General features: G+C 42.6%; 3 protein-coding genes across 10 annotated transcripts; 2 read left to right on the top strand and 1 right to left on the bottom strand.

The window, feature by feature from the left end:
* The first annotated feature begins 559 nt into the window (after positions 1–559).
* Positions 560–3,675, top strand: LOC106608855 (dehydrogenase/reductase SDR family member 4). 5 transcript variants are annotated; one of them, XR_014392893.1, is made up of 9 exons: positions 560–663; positions 1,224–1,366; positions 1,407–1,584; positions 1,763–1,864; positions 2,256–2,326; positions 2,394–2,445; positions 2,550–2,684; positions 2,814–2,886; positions 3,177–3,309. XR_014392893.1 is itself a non-coding variant. In XM_082977487.1 (9 exons), the coding sequence occupies exons 2-9, from the start codon at positions 1,227–1,229 to the stop codon at positions 3,289–3,291; spliced, it is 834 nt and encodes a 277-aa protein (XP_082833613.1). In that variant the 5' UTR covers positions 560–663; positions 1,224–1,226; the 3' UTR covers positions 3,292–3,675. The 5 variants fall into 5 exon arrangements, 4 of the variants coding, with proteins under 4 accessions (XP_082833613.1, XP_082833612.1, XP_014062509.3 ...); XM_082977487.1 differs by having other exon boundaries at positions 2,846–2,886; positions 3,177–3,675; XM_082977486.1 differs by lacking the exon at positions 2,814–2,886 and having other exon boundaries at positions 3,177–3,675.
* Positions 3,676–3,813: 138 nt separating this feature from the next.
* tinf2 (TERF1 (TRF1)-interacting nuclear factor 2) lies at positions 3,814–8,659 on the bottom strand. The gene is made up of 9 exons (XM_014207031.3): positions 8,322–8,659; positions 7,538–7,740; positions 7,189–7,287; positions 6,926–7,021; positions 6,476–6,710; positions 5,496–6,357; positions 5,131–5,198; positions 4,896–4,981; positions 3,814–4,631 (listed from the first exon to the last, which is right to left on the bottom strand). Exons 1-9 carry the CDS (start codon positions 8,323–8,325, stop codon positions 4,446–4,448), a joined length of 1,839 nt encoding a protein of 612 aa, XP_014062506.1. The 5' UTR covers positions 8,326–8,659; the 3' UTR covers positions 3,814–4,445.
* Positions 8,660–8,898: 239 nt separating this feature from the next.
* Positions 8,899–17,679, top strand: LOC100196627 (cell death-inducing DFFA-like effector b). 4 transcript variants are annotated; one of them, XM_045721353.2, is made up of 7 exons: positions 8,900–9,323; positions 10,893–10,973; positions 11,221–11,262; positions 12,988–13,111; positions 13,345–13,503; positions 16,775–16,965; positions 17,075–17,679. In XM_045721353.2, exons 2-7 carry the CDS (start codon positions 10,969–10,971, stop codon positions 17,214–17,216), a joined length of 663 nt encoding a protein of 220 aa, XP_045577309.2. In that variant the 5' UTR covers positions 8,900–9,323; positions 10,893–10,968; the 3' UTR covers positions 17,217–17,679.
* Positions 17,680–17,697: the final 18 nt, after the last annotated feature.

Raw genomic sequence — 17,697 nt, forward strand, 5'->3', positions numbered from 1 at the left:
TACCCCCTCAGATTTTTGGGGTGCATGATGCCCCTGGTCAATAGCGATTTAATGTTTTTTATTTTTATCATCATTGCAAACATTGGCTAAACAGGAGGAAAACGTCTGGCTATATGACAGCAACTATAAGGATTATATCATCAAACGAAATGCTAATTGTTTTGCCCACCAATGCAATGTGAAGACTGCAAATTGCTTGTGCTACTACGGCAATATCCGTTACTACAGACAGAGAAGGTTGTAGCCTTCATAATATTTTTGGAACGTTCGTTTAAATCGCAGCTGTTCAGAAATATGAGGAAGAGACATAGGATTCATCATCATATCGATCAAATTGGTTGAGGGTTCAGAAGAGGGTGAGTAAAGAGATTTCAGAAAGTTTCCAGAGGGGCGGGAGCGAAAACTCAGTTTTTTTTCATAACGTTAGCCTTTTTCCAATGGTAAACTGCCTGAGTAAGACATCTTCATTTATCCATCATCTTTGGTGTGGCCCATTGGCTGCCGTACAGAGGAAAGTACAGGCGCGAGATCAATTGATGCGGTTAAATCATCTTTGGAACACCCATTGTAGGACTTTTATTTTGGAAAATTGCCGGAAACGCTGTATCCCTCGTCTTTAAACTCGTGTTTTCGTCACTGTACTGAACAGACTCATCAACAGAGGTAGATTACTTTTTTTTTTTATATATATATATATATATAAACCAACATTATGCCCAAACGTTGATGATTGGCTTTTCATGTAGATCTTGTTGAAGGGAAGGTCATCTCTCTGCATTTTGAATTCAGCACAAACTATAGGCTACTGTAGTCGCGTGCTTGTACAATTCAACTTTCACCTAATTTCATCTCTTCTAGCTCGTCGACTGCTTGACAACTACAATAAGGAAGCACATAAATACAGTTTAAACATATTTGTTTCCTCCATCATGGATAAAGCAATGCAATGCAATAGCTAAGGTAGCCGATTAAACTCAACTCCAGTATTTACGATGGAGTTGAGCGGTGACTAGTGTTTTTATATAAAACTCCTGATTTCAGCACTCAAAGAATTGGCTGCAATTACACAAGTCAACGCTCAACTCAAATCGTAAATCGTGGAGTTGAGTTTAGTCTGCTATTACTAAGGGAGCTTGTAAGTAAGACATTCAGTTGTGTTTTTGCAACCTGAATTTGTGAGCCTACTGTATGTGTGTGCATTGAGTCATGTTCTCTCTTTCCAGGTAATGCTGCGGTGTCTTGTTAGCAGGTGCCTTTTGACCAATCCCGTCGCAGGTCAGACAAGAAAGATGTCAGGAGGCAGTCTTGCTGGGTCTCAAAGCAGTCTTGCAGGGAAGGTTGCCATAGTCACTGCCTCCACAGATGGGTAAGTCCTACTGACTGGGGACTTGTGGCGTCTCTTCCAGAATCGGTTTGGCTGCAGCCCAGGCTCTGGGTCAGAGAGGGGCTCACGTTGTGGTGAGTAGCAGACGCCAGTCAAACGTCGACAAGGCCGTGGCACTACTGCAGAGTGAGAAGATACAAGTGACCGGGACGACTTGCAACGTTGGGAATAGTGAAGACAGAGCTAGACTTGTTAACATGGTAAAGAAAACATCCATACAGTTTGGTCCCATTCTAACAGTTGCATCCAGAGTAAACATCAATTGATAATTCTGACTTGGCCTTATACAGGGAGACTTGATACATGATCACAGGCACAGTCATCAGTCATAAGCTTGAACTGAATCTCAGTGTTATTATTTTCTGTTTTGATGTTTAGACCGTGGAACAGTGTGGTGGTGTGGACATCTTCGTTTCGAACGCAGCAGTCAACCCTTTCTTTGGGAACATTATGGACTCGACAGAAGCAGTCTGGGATAAGGTGTGTGCCTGGCATCCCTATTATCTAGGTCAGTGTTTTTTAATCTTGTTCCTAGCTCACGTTGTGGTGAGTGGCAGACGCCAGTCAAACGCCGACAAGGCCGTGGCACTACTGCAGAGCTGATGATTTGAATCAGGTGTGTAGTGCTAAGGCAAACACAAAAATGTGAATCCCTTTGTGTCCCCCAGGATCAGGATTAAGAAACACTCATTTAAATAACCAAACACAAAATGCATCATTTACATTTTATTTTTTTCCTAAACCATACGTTTAGGAAGATATAGTTTCGATTAGTCTGAGAAGGATGATAGCATATGAGAAGTGGTATTTGAGCTATGTCGAAAAGAGTGTTTGCAATATCAGCTGATTTTATATTGTGCACTTCACACAGATCCTGGATGTGAATGTAAAGTCGGCCTTTCTTATGACCCAACTGGTGGTGCCTCACTTGGAGAAGAGGGGGTAAGAGAGAGAGAGGAATAGAAAGTTAGGAAAGTGTTTTGTGAGCTATAACATATCTGTTTTCCAGGGGTGGGAGTGTTGTGTTTGTGTCCTCTGTCGCTGGGTACCAGCCTATGCAGGTAAGTTCTTCTGATTTGACCTCTAAATTCCTCTTGGTTTGATCGTCAGATCAATTTGCATTGTTGTGGAGGATTCTTACTTTCTTTGACCTCCCCACCTCCAGGCACTGGGCCCTTACAGCGTGAGTAAGACGGCCCTGTTGGGACTAACCAGAGCCCTGGCCCCTGAACTGGCCCAGAGCCACATCCGGGTCAACTGTGTGGCCCCTGGCATCATTAAGACCACCTTCAGCCAAGCAGTAAGGACCCCCTCCCTTTCTATTCTGTCATCTTTACCTGTGTACTCTTTTCACTTCACCTACCCTCCTTAACCTCACTCCTCTTCCTGTCACACTTTTATCCTTTGTTTCCCTCTGTAATTCCTACAGAGAAGGGAGTTTTGACGATTCTGTGTTCTCAGTTGTGGCAGGACGAGTTCAAGAAGCAGCTTAGCATTAAAAGGTTGCCTTCAACTTCATTCTTGGTTGTATCATTTAGGGTACATTCTTATCCTCAAGTGTTATTGTGACGTGTGGCCACAAGTGCCTCATTGAGACTGAATTGGTAGAAGTTGTTGACATGGTCTGTGTTTGATTATTGATTCATTTTAGTGGCGTACACCATGAAGAAATCTGACACTATTCATCAAGTACAAAATGAAATGCATAATCGCAGCATGTTCAACTACCACCTTGTCACAAAAGGTTATTTCATACAAAAAGAATACAACCATTCTTGTAATATTCTCCCAGGTTTGGCAAGCCAGAGGAGATCGGTGGAGTAATCGCCTTCCTGTGCTCTAAGGATGCGTCTTACATCACTGGAGAGACAATCACTGTGACTGGAGGGATGAGCTGCAGACTGTGAGGCTGATTGACTGACTGGAAAATGTTAATAGAATCTGGCAACGCCGACTGTAACACTCAAAGGAAACAATGCTTTTGTAATATAATAATGGACTGTAAGACAGGAAGATTCACTATACATTTCAGTCATTTCTTTCTCTCAAAATCAAATGACTTGAGGACACGAAGCCAGGAAGTGGACAGTCGCCACCACTGATATTCTTTCTGGGTATGTTTTCCAGTGGGCGCTATACAGTGCAGTCAGTTAACAAATAAACTGCAGTTTTTTTACTACGCTTTTAAAGATCCGTCACAGAACATTGTAAGCATTTGAGCTCACAAGCAGGGTCCAAACTCAGGCCAGTTTATACCTACATTGCCTTAATAAAAAAGGACTACATTGCTATTCATGTTTTGGATTATTGTACTTCATTAATAGAGAACTACATGGTAATTAGTGAAACCAAGAGAAGTGTGTATAAAAGACAGCCAAAACAGTGTAATACTTTAGTTTACACAGTAATAAAGACGTTACTATTTGGCAGATGCTTAATTTACATTTAATTCGTGACAATCTCATGACATAGCTTAAAAACAGTTATTAGAATACAGTTTTATGAAAGGTTAGATGACAAGATTCAAAAGTACACATTAAAACCCCACTCATTTACAGAGAGGGTACATAAGATAATTGACAAATACTTGATTGAAAAATACATTAGAAAAAACATTTTCGCCGAGTTGTTATCACAACCAGGCATCAGAATCTGAAGATATTCAGCTGAAATAATCGGTTTAACTCTTGACAATTACTTAAATTGTCAACCAATATGAGAAAGCTCTTGCCTCAGTTATCGCAGCCATCAACGTCTGAAGATATAAGTATGACCCCTAAAAGAAAATGTTGGGACATCTGAACTCTTGACATTTATGACAGCACACAGGTTGTAAGTATTGGTGACATAGGTTAATCCTCTTGATTTCAAAATAAAAGTCCCACAGGTTTTTAAATAATGCTTATTACAAAGTGATTCAGATACAAAGAATCCTAAAACTGCCAATCATTCACTTTTACAACCATGGTTGTGTTCAGTTGGCCAAACTGTAGCAAAATGGGTTTTTTTGCAGCAAAACACGGGTTCCTATTGGAAAAGTTGAGATGGTACCCCTCCTGTTTCAAAATTCATATTTTGCTCCCCATGGATGGTGAAAGGATTTTGCCATAGGTCTGTGAATTACTGAGTGTGTCATCTGTGTCTGTTGCCGGGAGACAGCAGGTCGGGCCAGGCTGGGCTTCCAGAACTCCCTGAGGGTGGGTACATAGGTGTCGTGCTTGGTCCTATAGTAGCGCTTCATAAACAGCTAGAAGAGACAGAGCACATTAGAAAGACAAGGTAGTAGTCCATTTTATTATCCCACAATGGGAAATTTGTTGGTGGCCATTTTAAAAAGACATACCAAACATGATAGCAGCAGTAGGGTCTCAGTAAGGAGGAAACAGAACCTTGACTTTTTTTTGGTCTTCAGCTGCAAAATGTTTTGTTACGATGTAACCTACTGAACATGAGGGGGAGCTAAAGGTGCATCTTGATATTCTAAAGTAACTTCAACAGGATCAATTCTTACCCTGCCTTTGAAATTCTTTGTTGCTTCATCCTCTGAATCTCCTATGACGTCATCATTGTCGCCGGTTACTGGTGAGGTCAGTATTTCTAGATGGAAAAACATAAGGTTTAAATGAACAAATCTGAGTGTTACTAGGTTACCATTGCACTGAAAACTAATTCCTAAACAGTACAATGAGTTCATGCTTACAGAAATGATCAAACATTTATCATCTTTCAGGGGGTGGGGAGATTACCTGTGCTTCTTCTCATTTGAGGCAGAGGAACAATGGAGGGAGAGCTAACTGAAGGAAGCACACAGTTCCTGAAAAATGGGAGGTATAACAATGAGTTAAATCCTACATTTGTTAGTATTGATCATCTTTTTACAATATAAATCGTTATGGCTCTAGTTAAGTATTAGTACTATTTTACTAGTTTAGTTGCCAGATCTGTTTGTGCTTTAATCAATTCCACAATTGTTTGTCGTCATGCCATGTATGAAATGACAATGAACAACAGCGGAGTTGGCTAAAGAAACCACAGCCATTTCTGGCAACCAGGCTACCATAAAAAAAGTAGTCTTGGTTGTTTAATTAAACAGCACCCATCTCTCTCTTACTCTTTGTCAGCTGATGCTGGAAGCGCCACATCTAGGGTCAACGAGCTGTCATTCAACTTCCGTTGTCGGGTCGAAGGAAGCCGACGCACCGTTATCGTCAGCCTCTTGTTCTGTCCCCATGGAGATCTCTCTGCTGTTGGTGTCTCGTTGCTGCAGGAAGGACTGGGAGGTTGTGACCTCACATGTGCAGTGATGTCTGTGGAAGTCAGTCGAGGGATGAGCACTCTGGGTTGGTTAACCAGACAGGATGTGATGTAAGAGCAGAGGTGCTGGTCTTCCGGAACCTTGAGGCCTGCAATCTCCAACTGAACCAAACAGTCCCTTCGAAGGTCCCTCTCAGTCTCTTCATCTGCATCACTCGTCAAATCCTTCTCATCACTTTCTACATATCTAACCAACTCTCCCCCACGCCCTCTCCTGAGCAATCTTTTACGCCGTCCATCTCTCGCACTCCTCCTCCTCCTCCTCCTCCTCCTCTTAATCCCTCTTCTCACGACTATCACCTCCTCGTCCTCTTCAGATTCCACCTCAGTATATTTTGACCTTGCCATTGACTCGGCTTTCTTCTCCACTTCTCTTGAATCCGATTGGATAGTAAAGTCTTCCTTGCAAGTTCTTGCCCTGTTATTGGCTGAAGCCATGACTGGCAGGTCTTCGTTGCAAATCCCACCTATCACAGGCGTGATGGGCGATGACCTGTTTTGTGTCTGTCTGTGATTGGTCAATGGGGTTAAAGACTGAGGGTTTGGGGTGGAAACAAAGGCAGGCTTAGATCCTGATTGTTCGCTTTGCTGAGATCTTCCAGAGGGAGGGAGAGATAGGGATGAGAGGATGGAGTCGCCCATACAGGGAGGAAGAGAAGCTGAAAGGAGATAAGACTGATGAGGTTAGCTGATACATTAAACACCTAACCAGGTGTTGTGAGATATGGCTGGTGACGCCAACGTAGTCGGCCTGGAACGCGCCCTATGTAGACCCACCTGCCAAATCCAGGTGTCCCAGGCAGATCTGGTGCTGGAGCAGGGTCCTCAGGAGCTGGGGTTGGGAGGCAGCCTTCGCACACTCCTCTAGGACAGGAGGGGCAGCAGTGAGCCAGGATACCGTCTGAGCCAGGTTAGGCACTGGGAGAAGTTGGTTCAGTCTGAGCAGGAACTCCCACAGCAGTTTCTCCAGTTCCTGGTCAAACTGAGGACCATATTCTGAAGGAAACTCCACCTGAAGGGAAGATGAGAGAAGAGTGAGGTGGAGGGAGAGAGAAATGAACAAACAGAGAGAGCGTGAGTGTGAGAGAAAAATAAGGGGAGAGAAAGAGGGAGACAAACAAAGAGAGCGAGAAGGGGGGCGGGGGGCAGTTCCTCATTTGATGGTCTCTCAATAAAAGCTGTTCATTTAAACATTGATACATTGCATCTGGGAGGAGGCTGTCTCACCATGTAGAACAGTGCTCTCTCTGTGGGGTCTCTCAGGAGGGCTTCCACCAGGCCATGCAAGTTGGTGACTGCGGTCTCAATCTTTACATCCTTCTTCTGCAACATAGGCATGCAAAAACATAACTTACAGCAAACAGACTGTATTTCTCACAAAATGATTGAGAAAAATGTGTTAAAAAAGGCGATAAAGGCCCATTCAAATACCACAGTCGTGGTACAGAGAATTGCTGACTTAGAGGGGTCAGCATTTGACTGTCACTCACCAGTGCAGAGGAAGGCGTGAGGGCACGGATCCTGTCCAGCTGGGGAAGGATAACCGCTGGATCTGGTGGGTCCAGGCCATGGCACACTTCTAAGATCAGCTATAAACAACCAGAGCCGTGAAGATTAGGGACTGAACAGAGACAACAGCTCATACAGTGGAGGCACATACTGTATACATACAAGGGTGTTTTCATTTGGACACACCATAGCAAAAGAAAACAAAATCGAGTTTGTTATTGGACAAGTTGAGATAGTCCCACCATGTTTCAGTTTATTTTCTTCCGTTAGGTGCCAAATTAATACAACCCTTTTTCACTACAACATAACTGTACCAAAAGTCTCACCCACCCGTGCTCTCAGCCCCAGAGCCAGCTTGGCCTGGTGTCTAGATGTGAGCAAGCCAGGGACTGTCTCGCAGGTTGAGGTCACAAACTCCTCCAGCGTCCCATAATGCATCACATCGCGTTCCTTTATCACCTTCCACATGGCGGCAGAGACCAGCAGGAGAGGAGGGGCCAGGAGGCGTAAGGAAGATAAGGGGAGGGAGATGTCTGAGGGGGAAAGAGGGATGAGTGACTGGCTGTTTAAGTAATTCCTCAATTACTGAGCAGAACTTCCTATTTTAGTTCATGTGTTTGATATATCAATGGCTCATTGTTACAATTGTTTATTGGAATTACAATTCTACTCAAAAACAACTTCCTACCACAGTAACCACACAAATATCAATACAAACAATATTGGGCAAAATGATACAAATGTAAGTAGCTGTTGTTAGTAACCATTTACTACAAGCCCTTAGCCAAGCTAACGTTAATGGCTGATGACACCAGAATTTATTGACTGGGTTGTAAAACTGTCTGGCAACTGTCAATGTCACTGATTTTACACTGACTAGCGGTCTTGTTTAACGAGACTAATTGCTACTGGTAAAATAGATGGTTGAACAAGCTAGTATGGAAACCACCGCAGGGTTTGGATTGTTCTGAACTGATTAAAGTAATTTAGCCCGCCACGGCAGTTAGCTATGCCGTGTCTTTACTGTCAATGGTTGCTAGTTATTGCTACTAGTTCACTAGTGTCAATGCAAAGAGAAAACAGTTAGAAACCAAATATAATCAAAGTCAATTACCCATTTCAGATAACTTCTTAGTCCAGTCCCAATTTAGGCAAAGTTAGCTCGATTTCTGTAGCTGGGATAGTTAACGTTGTATGCTAACAACGTTAGCTAGCTAACAAAGTGCTTATGCTGAGAATGCTGGATATTGTTAACGACGAGGTTACAACAACAGTGATTAACTAGCTATACAAACTGAAAATATGCAACTCTTGAAGTTCTGTAGCTATTACACCGACTTTGAAAGTTTGGACATTTTAAAAAGGAAAAACAATCTGTGTTCTTTTATAGCTCATTCACATGTCCTCTCCCGCCGTCTCCAGAAAACTTTCCTTTCAGGATGTGACGTATTGTGATGGCTCTCGCAGTAGTATTGCCGCGTTCAAAACAACTGGGAACTGAATTCAATTTCAATTGAAGGGGATTTATTGGCATGGTAAACATATGTTTACATTGCCAAAACAAGTGAAATAGAGAATAAACAAAAGTGAAATAAACAACAAATTAACAGTAAACATTTCACTCACAAAAGTTCCAAAATAATTGGAGAAAAAAAACGTTTATATGAACGCTGATTTTCATTGTTGACCAGCAGGTCACTGATCTGCATTGTGTTAATCTCCGAGTAATGAACCGTTCCTCCGCACAGTTTGGAAAGCCACCGTTTCACATTACTAGTTACGTATGCTCTTCATTCGTATTATCGTAACTTCGCTGAAAGGGTAGAAAACTGCTGAAAGGTAAAACGTTTTACAAATGTGGATTGAATGCCATAGTAAATTATATATGGTCAATGTTATCATCTCTCTCACGCACGCACACAGAGAGACAACTTTGCCCTATGCGTCTCTATCTGATTCATCGTCATATGTCACTCGCGGCAAAGTCCATCCCAAAGAAATTGGTGAGTCAGACACGCAGAAATTGAGAGGCCACAGCACTGACACAACAACAGGAGGAAAAACAAAAAAATTAAAAGTGGGATATGGAGAAGTGGGATACGTCATCGCTAATAAAGTAAGTAGTTACTTGTCCCACATTTTGGGTTGCAACAACTCATTCTCAAAGTATTTACGATAGAAAATATCTCATTGGATTTTCAGTTGTTCAATCAATTATATTTTGAGATTCTGATTTGGTAAGCACGCTATTGTATAATAATATATCACTCACCGTTGGCTACTTGTTTAGGTGTGGGTTGTTGAAGGACCAGGGTAGGGTTCATCAACTATAATGAACAAAAATATGTTTTATTTAACCAGGTAAACTAGTTGAGAACAAGTTCTCATTTACAACTGCGTCCTGGCTAAGATAAAGCAAATCAGTGCGACACAAACAACAGAGTTACACATGGAATAAACAAGCGTAGTCAATAACACAATAGAAAAAAAAAAGGCTATATACATTTTGTGCAGATGGCGTGCCGCAGTGTTTCGAGATACCATTCAGATTTACGTTCCATGAACAAAAATATAAACAACATGCAAAAATGTCAAAGATTTGACGGAGTTAAAGTTCATATGAGGAAATCAGTCAATTGAAAAATGTATTTGGCCCTAATTTATGGATTTCACATGACTGGGTCAAATATACCTTACAAAAAATGGGCATCACAATGCGCCTCAGGATCTCGTCACGTTATTTCTGTGTATTCAAATTGTGTTTGTTGTCTGTAGTTTATGTCTGCCCATGCCATAACCCCACCTCCATCATGGGGCACTGTTCACAACGTTGACATCAGCAAACCGCTCACTCACATGACTCCATACATGTAGTCTGCTGTTGTGAGACCAGTTGGAAGTAATGTCAAATTCTCTAAAACAACATTGGAGGCAGCTTATGGTAGAGAACTGAACATTCAATTCTCTGGCAACAGCTCTGGTGGACATTCCTGCAGTCAGCATGCCAATTGCACGCTCCCTCAACATGAGACATCTGTAGCGTTGTGTGACAAAACTGCACACATTTTAGTGGCCTTGCACCTGTGCAATGATCATGCTGTTTAATCAGCTTCTTGATATGCCACACCTGTCAGGTGGATGGATTATCTTGGCAAAGGAGAAATGCTCACTAACAGGGACGTAAACAAATTTGTGCACAAAATTAGAGATAAATAAGCTTTTTGTGCATATGGAACATCTCTGGAATATTTTATTTAAGCTCATGCAACATGGGACCAATAGTTTACATGTTGAGCTTATATTTGTGTTCAGTGCAGATTCAGCCGTGGGCAAATTTGTTCTGGTGCAGGTGGTTGGGGGGCTGGGACATAATAAAAAATGTAGACTGCAAATTGAGCCCAAGAACCCTAAAGTTATATATTTCACTAAAACATAATCATTTCAAACCTTGATTACATTTGGGAACATTGTCCCGCGTAGGGTGCTGGCTTTCGGATGGGTTGTTAAAATGGGTGCCCTGACTGTCTGTGGTCATTCAAATCCCCATAGCTCTTTTTAAGGGTAGGGGTGTTCACCCTGTTTTTAATGGCTAATTTCCCAACCTGTCCAAATTCCATCATGGCCACCTAATCATCCCCCTCCTTCCTAATTGGCATACATCACTCCTCACCTCTCCACCTGATAGCTGAAGTGTGGTGTGCGTTCTGAAGCAAAAATAGTCGCCGTGCATCACTGAGGTTGGTGCTACACATTGATGGTGGATGAGGTGAGTTTCCCCCTACTATGTAAATACTTTGAGTACCTCAGTTGATAGAAAAGAGCTATATAAATCCAATTAATTATTATTATTATTTGTATACGATCACATACAGTATCTCTCTATTATGCAATACTTGGGAACAGATTTCCCAATTTAAAATCACTTGGAGCTGATTTCCTGGTGTTTTACGGCCTTTTTTGGCCAACAACGAAAAAAAATAAAAATAATTATGTATCATTTTTTTCTTTTTCAGGCCACCAGTTGGGGAACCCTGGCCTAGGGCGTTGGCAAAAAGGCACAGTGACAATAAACCACTGGAACATTTATATAATTGGGGCCTCTAATTGGAGTTGGACTTATTTCCACACTTTGTCTCACAGACACTGTATTGTCTCTAATACCACATTCATAGACGCTAACTGCTGTAGCGATGATAGTGTCTTCTGACCGGGGGAGTTTTGCTAAATGCCCCAACGCTTGCTGTAAACATGATCACACATCACTTGTGGTACTGCTTTGGAGACATAAGGAAGTATCTATCATATCAGCGTGAAATGTTTTTCAAAAACCAAAAGTTTAAATTACTACACACCTTTTTATAGGGTTAGTGCTCACAGCCATATCTCCATGTTGCAGCGCTTGTGTAGTAGAAGTGTAGTTTATTCAGATGGAGGCACCCATAGCTGTATGGATCTGTGCAAAACTGCTACAGTTACTCCATATTTTATTTATTTGAAGGGTTCTTTCTCGCTGATGAAAGGGCCATATGTTTCGAAACCCGTATCGCAAGCGATGATTATTGACTTTTTCAAAAAATTTAAAACACAGCATCTGGATTGTAGTTCACACGAGCCAGTCGTGGGTGAAGCTAATCGCTGAAACCTGAAAGGAGAAGGCAGAATGCCTCCTAGAGTTTTCGAGAGCTACACTACATGACCAAAAATATGTGGACACCTGCTTGTCGACCATCTTATTCCGAAATCATGAGCATTAATATGGAGTTGATTCCCCCCTTTGCTGCTATAAGAGCCTCCACTCTTCTGGGAAGTCTTTCCACTAGATGTTGGAAAATTGCTACGGGGGCTTCCTTCCATTCAGCTACGAGCATTAGTGAGGTCGGGCCCTGATGTTGGGCGATTAGGCCTGGCTCGTAGTCGGCGTTCCAATTCATCCCAAAGGTGTTCGGTGGGGTTGAGATCAGGGCTTTGTGCACTTCCACACCGATCTCGACAAACCGTTTTTGTATGGCCCTCGCTTTGTGCCGGGGCATTGTCATGCTGAAACAGGAAAGGGCCTTCCCCAAACTGTTGCCACAAAATTGGAAGCACAGAATCGTCTAGAATTCCATTGTATGCGGTAGTGTTAAGATTTCCCTTCACTAGAACTAAGGGGCCTAGCCCGAACCATGAAAAACAGCCCAAGACCATTATTCCTCCTTCACCAAACTTTACAGTTGGCACTATGCATTGAGGCAGGTAGCGTCCTCCATGCATTCGCCAAACCCAGATTCGTCTGTCGGACTGCCAGATGGCAACGTGTGATTCATCACTGGAAGAGAATGCGTTTCCACTGCTCCAAAGTACAATGGTGACGAGCTTTACACCACTCCAGCCAACGCTTGGCATTGTGCATGGTGATCTTAGGCTTGTGTGTGTGGCTGCTCAGCCATTCTATCACTCTTACTATCTCTCAGGGAAATATTTGTAGACCAAATCAATCTTCCATAGTGCAGTACAAATGTATACGTTTGTATCTATGGACTAGGTAGAAGTTGTCCCTAACCACTGATACAGAGTCAGGTTGTACATCCCCTTCATGGTTCTGGTTAGGATTGGTGTGTGTGGTAATCTGATACAAGAATAGGGCAACTTCAAGCCTTCCCCGAGATCTGTTTGCGTGACAATGACCGTAGGCGTTGATAAAACCGCATGAACAGATCTGGGACCAGGCTAGGCAAATTCTACATCAAGCTGGCTGTGTCTGGCTTTGTGAACATCTTCTTACTCCTCTTCCTCCACAGATCTGTGACCAAGCGGGTGTGGTCGTCGGCTCCTGCCCATCAGAGACCGTTCAGGGTGTGTTCCCATGACAGGGGCACCAGGAAGGGCATCACAGCAGGAACCCTGGAGGAGCTGAGAGAGAAGGTGAGAGGGGGACGGACATGATGAAAATACACAAAGAGAAAAAAGAAAGAAAAAAGGGGTTTATTTTTATTATAAGGCCATGAGTGACCATGTGACCTGACCAGGAAAAGCTCTGGACTGTAGTTGTATAAGGACAGGTCTGGGATCTGGAGCCCTTGCCAGAGAGAATGTATTTGTGCCTTCAAAATACATACTGTGTCCTCTGAATATATCTACCTTTGTTGCTACCCCAGGTGTGCCAGGCTTTGATGCTGTGTTTGTCCAGTCTGGCTGTGGTGCTGGTGTGTGAGGAGGATGGGACAGTGGTGGACTCTGAAGACTTCCTGATCTCTCTGCCAGACAACACAGTCCTCATGGCCCTGGAACCTGGACAGACATGGAAAACCCCTCCGGTAGGTATGTCCTGATCTACACTACCGGTCAAACGTTTTAGAACACCTACTCATTCAAGGGTTTTTATTTATTTGTACTATTTCCTACATTGTAGAATAACAGTGAAGACATCAAAACTATGAAATAACACATATGGAATCATGTAGTAACCAAAAAAAGTGTTAAACAAATCAAAATATATTTTATATTTGAGATTCTTCAAATAGCCACCCTTTTCCTTGATGACAGCTTTGCACACTCTTGGCATTCTCTCAACCAGCTTCACCTGGAATGATTTTCCAACAGTCTTGAAGGAGTTCCCACATATGCTGAGCACTTGTTGGCTGCTTTTCCTACACTATGCGGTCCAACTCATCCCAAACCATCTCAATTTGGTTGAGGTCGAGGGATTGTGGAGGCCAGGTCATCTGATGCAGCACTCCATCACTCACCTTCTTGGTAAAATATCCCTTACACAGCCTGGATGTTTGTTGGGTCCTTGTCCTGTTGAAAAACAAATGATAGACCCACTAAGCCCAAACCAGACGGGATGGCGTATCTCTGCAGAATCCTGTGGTAGCAATGCTGGTTAAGTGTGCCTTGAATTCTAAATAAATCAGACAGTGTCACCAGCAAAGCACCCACACACCATCACACCTCCTCCATATTTTACGGTGGGAAATACACATGCGGAGATCATCCGTTCACCCGCACCGCGTCGCACAAAGACACGGCGGTTGGAACCAAAAATCAAAAATTTGGACTCCAGACTAAAGGACAATTTTCCACCGGTCTAATGTCCATTGCTCGTGTTTCTTGGCCCAAGCAAGTCTCTTCTTATTATTGGTGTCCTTTAGTAGTGGTTTCTATGCAGAAATTCGATCATGAAGGCCTGATTCACACAGTCCACTCTGAACAGTTGATGTTGAGCTGTATCTGTTACTTGAACTCTGAAGCATTTATTTGGGCTGCAATATCTGAGGCTGGTAACTCAAATGAACTTATCCTCTGCAGCAGAGGTAACTCTGGGTCTTCCATTCCTGTGGCGGTCCTCGTGAGATCAAGTTTCATCATAGCGCTTGATGGTTTTTGTGACTGCACTTGAAGAAACTTTCAAAGTTCTTGACATATTCCGTATTGACTGACCTTCATGTCTTAAAGTAATGATGGACTGTCGTTTCTCTTTGCTTATTTAAGAGCTGTTCTTGCCATAATATGGACTTGGTCTTTTACCAAATAGGGCTATCTTCTGTATACCCCCCTACCTTGTCACAACACAACTGATTGGCTCAAACGCATTAAGAAGGAAAGAAATTCCACAAATGAACTTTTAACAAGGTACACCTGCTGCCTCCAATGTTGTTTTAGAGAATTTTACATTACTTCCAACTGGTCTCACAACAGCAGACTACATGTATGGAGTCATGTGAGTGAGCGGTTTGCTGATGTCAACGTTTTGAACAGTGCCCCATGATGGAGGTGGGGTTATGGCATGGGCAGGCATACACCTGGATTTGTTTAACACTTTTTTTGGTTACTACATGATTCCATATGTGTTATTTCATAGTTTTGATGTCTTCACTATTATTCTACAAAGTAGAACATCGTAAAAATAAAGAAAAACCCTTGAATGAGTAGGTGTTCTAAAACTTTTGACCGGTAGTATAGGTATCTCAACTTGAATGTGTTTTGTTAGCACAATATGTACATGTGTGCACACCCTTGTCAGATGATAAAATATGAGTTATTCTCTCCCACATGACCCGATCAGGAAAATCTTAAAGGCCCAACGTTTTTCCTGGTTAATAATGTATAATATATGCCATTTAGCAGGCACTTTTATCCAAAGCGACTTAGTCATGCGTGCATACATTTTACGTATGGGTGGCCCCAGCGCGAAACAAACAGTAGCAGTGCATGGGTAAAATCACTGGGGAAGCCAAGACAGAAAAAAGCCATATTACAACCTACGTGTTGTGATAATTGCGTTGTTTGCTCTGTAACCTGCTAGTTCATATGCCTTGCGACCGTGATATATAGGCCTAATGCCGAAACAATAAGAAAAGACAGTGGCAGAATAAATTAAACCACACCTTTGTTTCAACACAGAACCGGAGAGCAACCTCTGTCAGGTGAAGTCCACAAGACATATTGCATGTAACAAACAGTTAGGTGACCTACAGCATGGTCAAGCAAGTTAATGTTTCCAACATTTTCAGACTACTAAATAACTATTTATTTAGAACAATGGAGAGTTACCACAATTCTAGCACCATTTCAATTTCAACATCATCAAATCATGCTTAGTCTAATACAGTGACAACTAAAAGATACCAAAAACAATTTAGTCCAATCAGCATAAGCTAAATATGATATGGCTATCCGTGGTTCTGATTTCTGTGTGTATGTGTATGTATCTGTGTGTGCGTTCGTGCAAGTAGAAAAAACATGTTGACTCACGCTACTTGTTGAGAAACGCCAATGCCATCCTCTCTTTCATGTTGACGAAATGGTCTATGTCAAACAGTACACGCTTGTATTTTTTTCCCCTAAGCTACCTAGCTAAAATCCCTGCTGGCTAACCTAGCTTCCTTTCATGGGCAATGTTAGCTATTTAACATTAGCCTTCTACATCTAGCTACATATTGAACTTACATCCTCTCAGGCCAGGGGCCCAATGGATCAGAATCGCCGTTATAATCATTGGCCAGTACGGAGAATTAAGTAAAGCCACAAGTCCAAATCCCTGTCTTCATCCATGGCTAATTTAGGAAAGGGACAATTTTAGCTAGCTAGCCACTGGAGGACAACAACACAACGAGATATAACAATTAAAGTTGTTTTTGTCAGTGACGTATTGCTCTCGACGTGATTGGAGTGAAGCCAAATCCAAACTGGCTTCCCTTTACATCTTTTTTTGTGTGCCAGGACCATTCACAGTTGAGTTCACTCGGTTTAGCTCAATGCTGATTGGCTATTATTTTATACTTTTTTTTTTATCAAGGGAGGCCAAACGCTAGCTGGCATCCCTTGCATTCAATGCTACGGGCGGCAACAATCTTCTACTCTTTTTGACCTGACAGCATCAGATAGATGGCCTACACATATAGAGACAGGGGCGCTGTGAGCTCTAAACCAACCAACAATGTTACCGTCTCTCCTGGAGTAGGGTGCTGATCTTGGGTCAGCTTTGCATTTCCCCCACTAACCTGATCTTAGATCTGTACTTAGGGGAAACTTCACCCTGGAGCTTCTCTCCCTCTCACACCATATCCTATGCTAAACCTACAGGGTACAACGCTCTCTAAAGCCCAAGTCCCCAACCAGCTGCGGACAGGAAAGGATATAGCCTGCGTGACCTTTGACCTGTACCGGCAGAACCCCAAGGATGTGTTTGGCTCCCTGAACGTAAAGGGCACCTTCTCAGGCCGGTACTCCGTCAGCGCCGACTTCAAATGTCTGGGGCCCAAGAAAGTCCTCAGGTGAGTAGAGTAGAGGTGGGATGGGAGGAAGTCTTGTTCCTGGTGGAATGTGTCTGTAACAATGGTAATTTATAATACTCTCTCTTTCCCCCTTCTCTCTCTCTCTCAGAGAGGCCCTCCGCGTGGCCTCCACCTTCCTCCAGGCGGCAGGTCACATGTTGATCACCTCAGCTAATCTGATCAAGCGGCTCATCGAGGGAGCAGAGTTCTGGCAGCCCCAGAGGACGGAGGTTGCAGAGTACTGGAACTGAGACAATTGAGGCTGTAATTAAGTAATTAATTTCAGGCAAGAATTGAGTCTATGTACAGGTCCAATCTTAACATGAGCTCAAGTTAGGACATGGCCCTGTAAAGTATTGCTCTAGGATCAATAAAGAATAGAAGAGATCCAATGTTTATTAAAGCTGAACACAACAACCACACTTGTAGTAATACCAATTGCTGCAGCGAAACAATCCTATTTGTCTGTTGAATTTTAAATACTGTACCGTGTGTATGATTGTGTTATGCAAGGTTGTGATGAAGCTATGTACAGAAAGACAATTACTCAAATGGGTGTGTTGTAAAATAGGATGTATCTATTTCTATAAATCTTGGGAATTTCCCATGAAAGTAAGGAATTTACTTTAAAAAAGGCATACATTTTTTACTTTCTTTGTAGTGTCTAAACACTGTCTCATCTTGTGTTCAGTAAATGCTTTGTTGTTACATTCAGACGGTCACCTGTCAACA

The sequence above is a fragment of the Salmo salar genome, chromosome 07 (assembly GCF_965601325.2).
Source record: "Salmo salar chromosome 07, fSalSal1, whole genome shotgun sequence".
Taxonomy (NCBI): Eukaryota; Metazoa; Chordata; class Actinopteri; order Salmoniformes; family Salmonidae; genus Salmo; species Salmo salar.

Coding starts and splice junctions, on each gene's coding strand:
- tinf2 (XM_014207031.3), bottom strand. Junction 7,022..7,188: donor TCACGCCTTCCTCTGCACTG/GTGAGTGACAGT, acceptor CCTATGTTGCAG/AAGAAGGATGTAAAGATTGA. Junction 4,982..5,130: donor TCAAATGAGAAGAAGCACAG/GTAATCTCCCCA, acceptor TTTTCCATCTAG/AAATACTGACCTCACCAGTA.
- LOC100196627 (XM_014206951.3), top strand. CDS start 9,292: ATGGAGAAGTGGGATACGTCATCGCTAATAAA. Junction 13,112..13,344: donor TGGAGGAGCTGAGAGAGAAG/GTGAGAGGGGGA, acceptor TTGCTACCCCAG/GTGTGCCAGGCTTTGATGCT. Junction 16,966..17,074: donor GGGCCCAAGAAAGTCCTCAG/GTGAGTAGAGTA, acceptor TCTCTCTCTCAG/AGAGGCCCTCCGCGTGGCCT.
- LOC106608855 (XM_082977487.1), top strand. CDS start 1,227: ATGCTGCGGTGTCTTGTTAGCAGGTGCCTTTTGACCAATCCCGTCGCA. Junction 1,585..1,762: donor GAGCTAGACTTGTTAACATG/GTAAAGAAAACA, acceptor TTTGATGTTTAG/ACCGTGGAACAGTGTGGTGG. Junction 2,327..2,393: donor CCTCACTTGGAGAAGAGGGG/GTAAGAGAGAGA, acceptor TCTGTTTTCCAG/GGGTGGGAGTGTTGTGTTTG.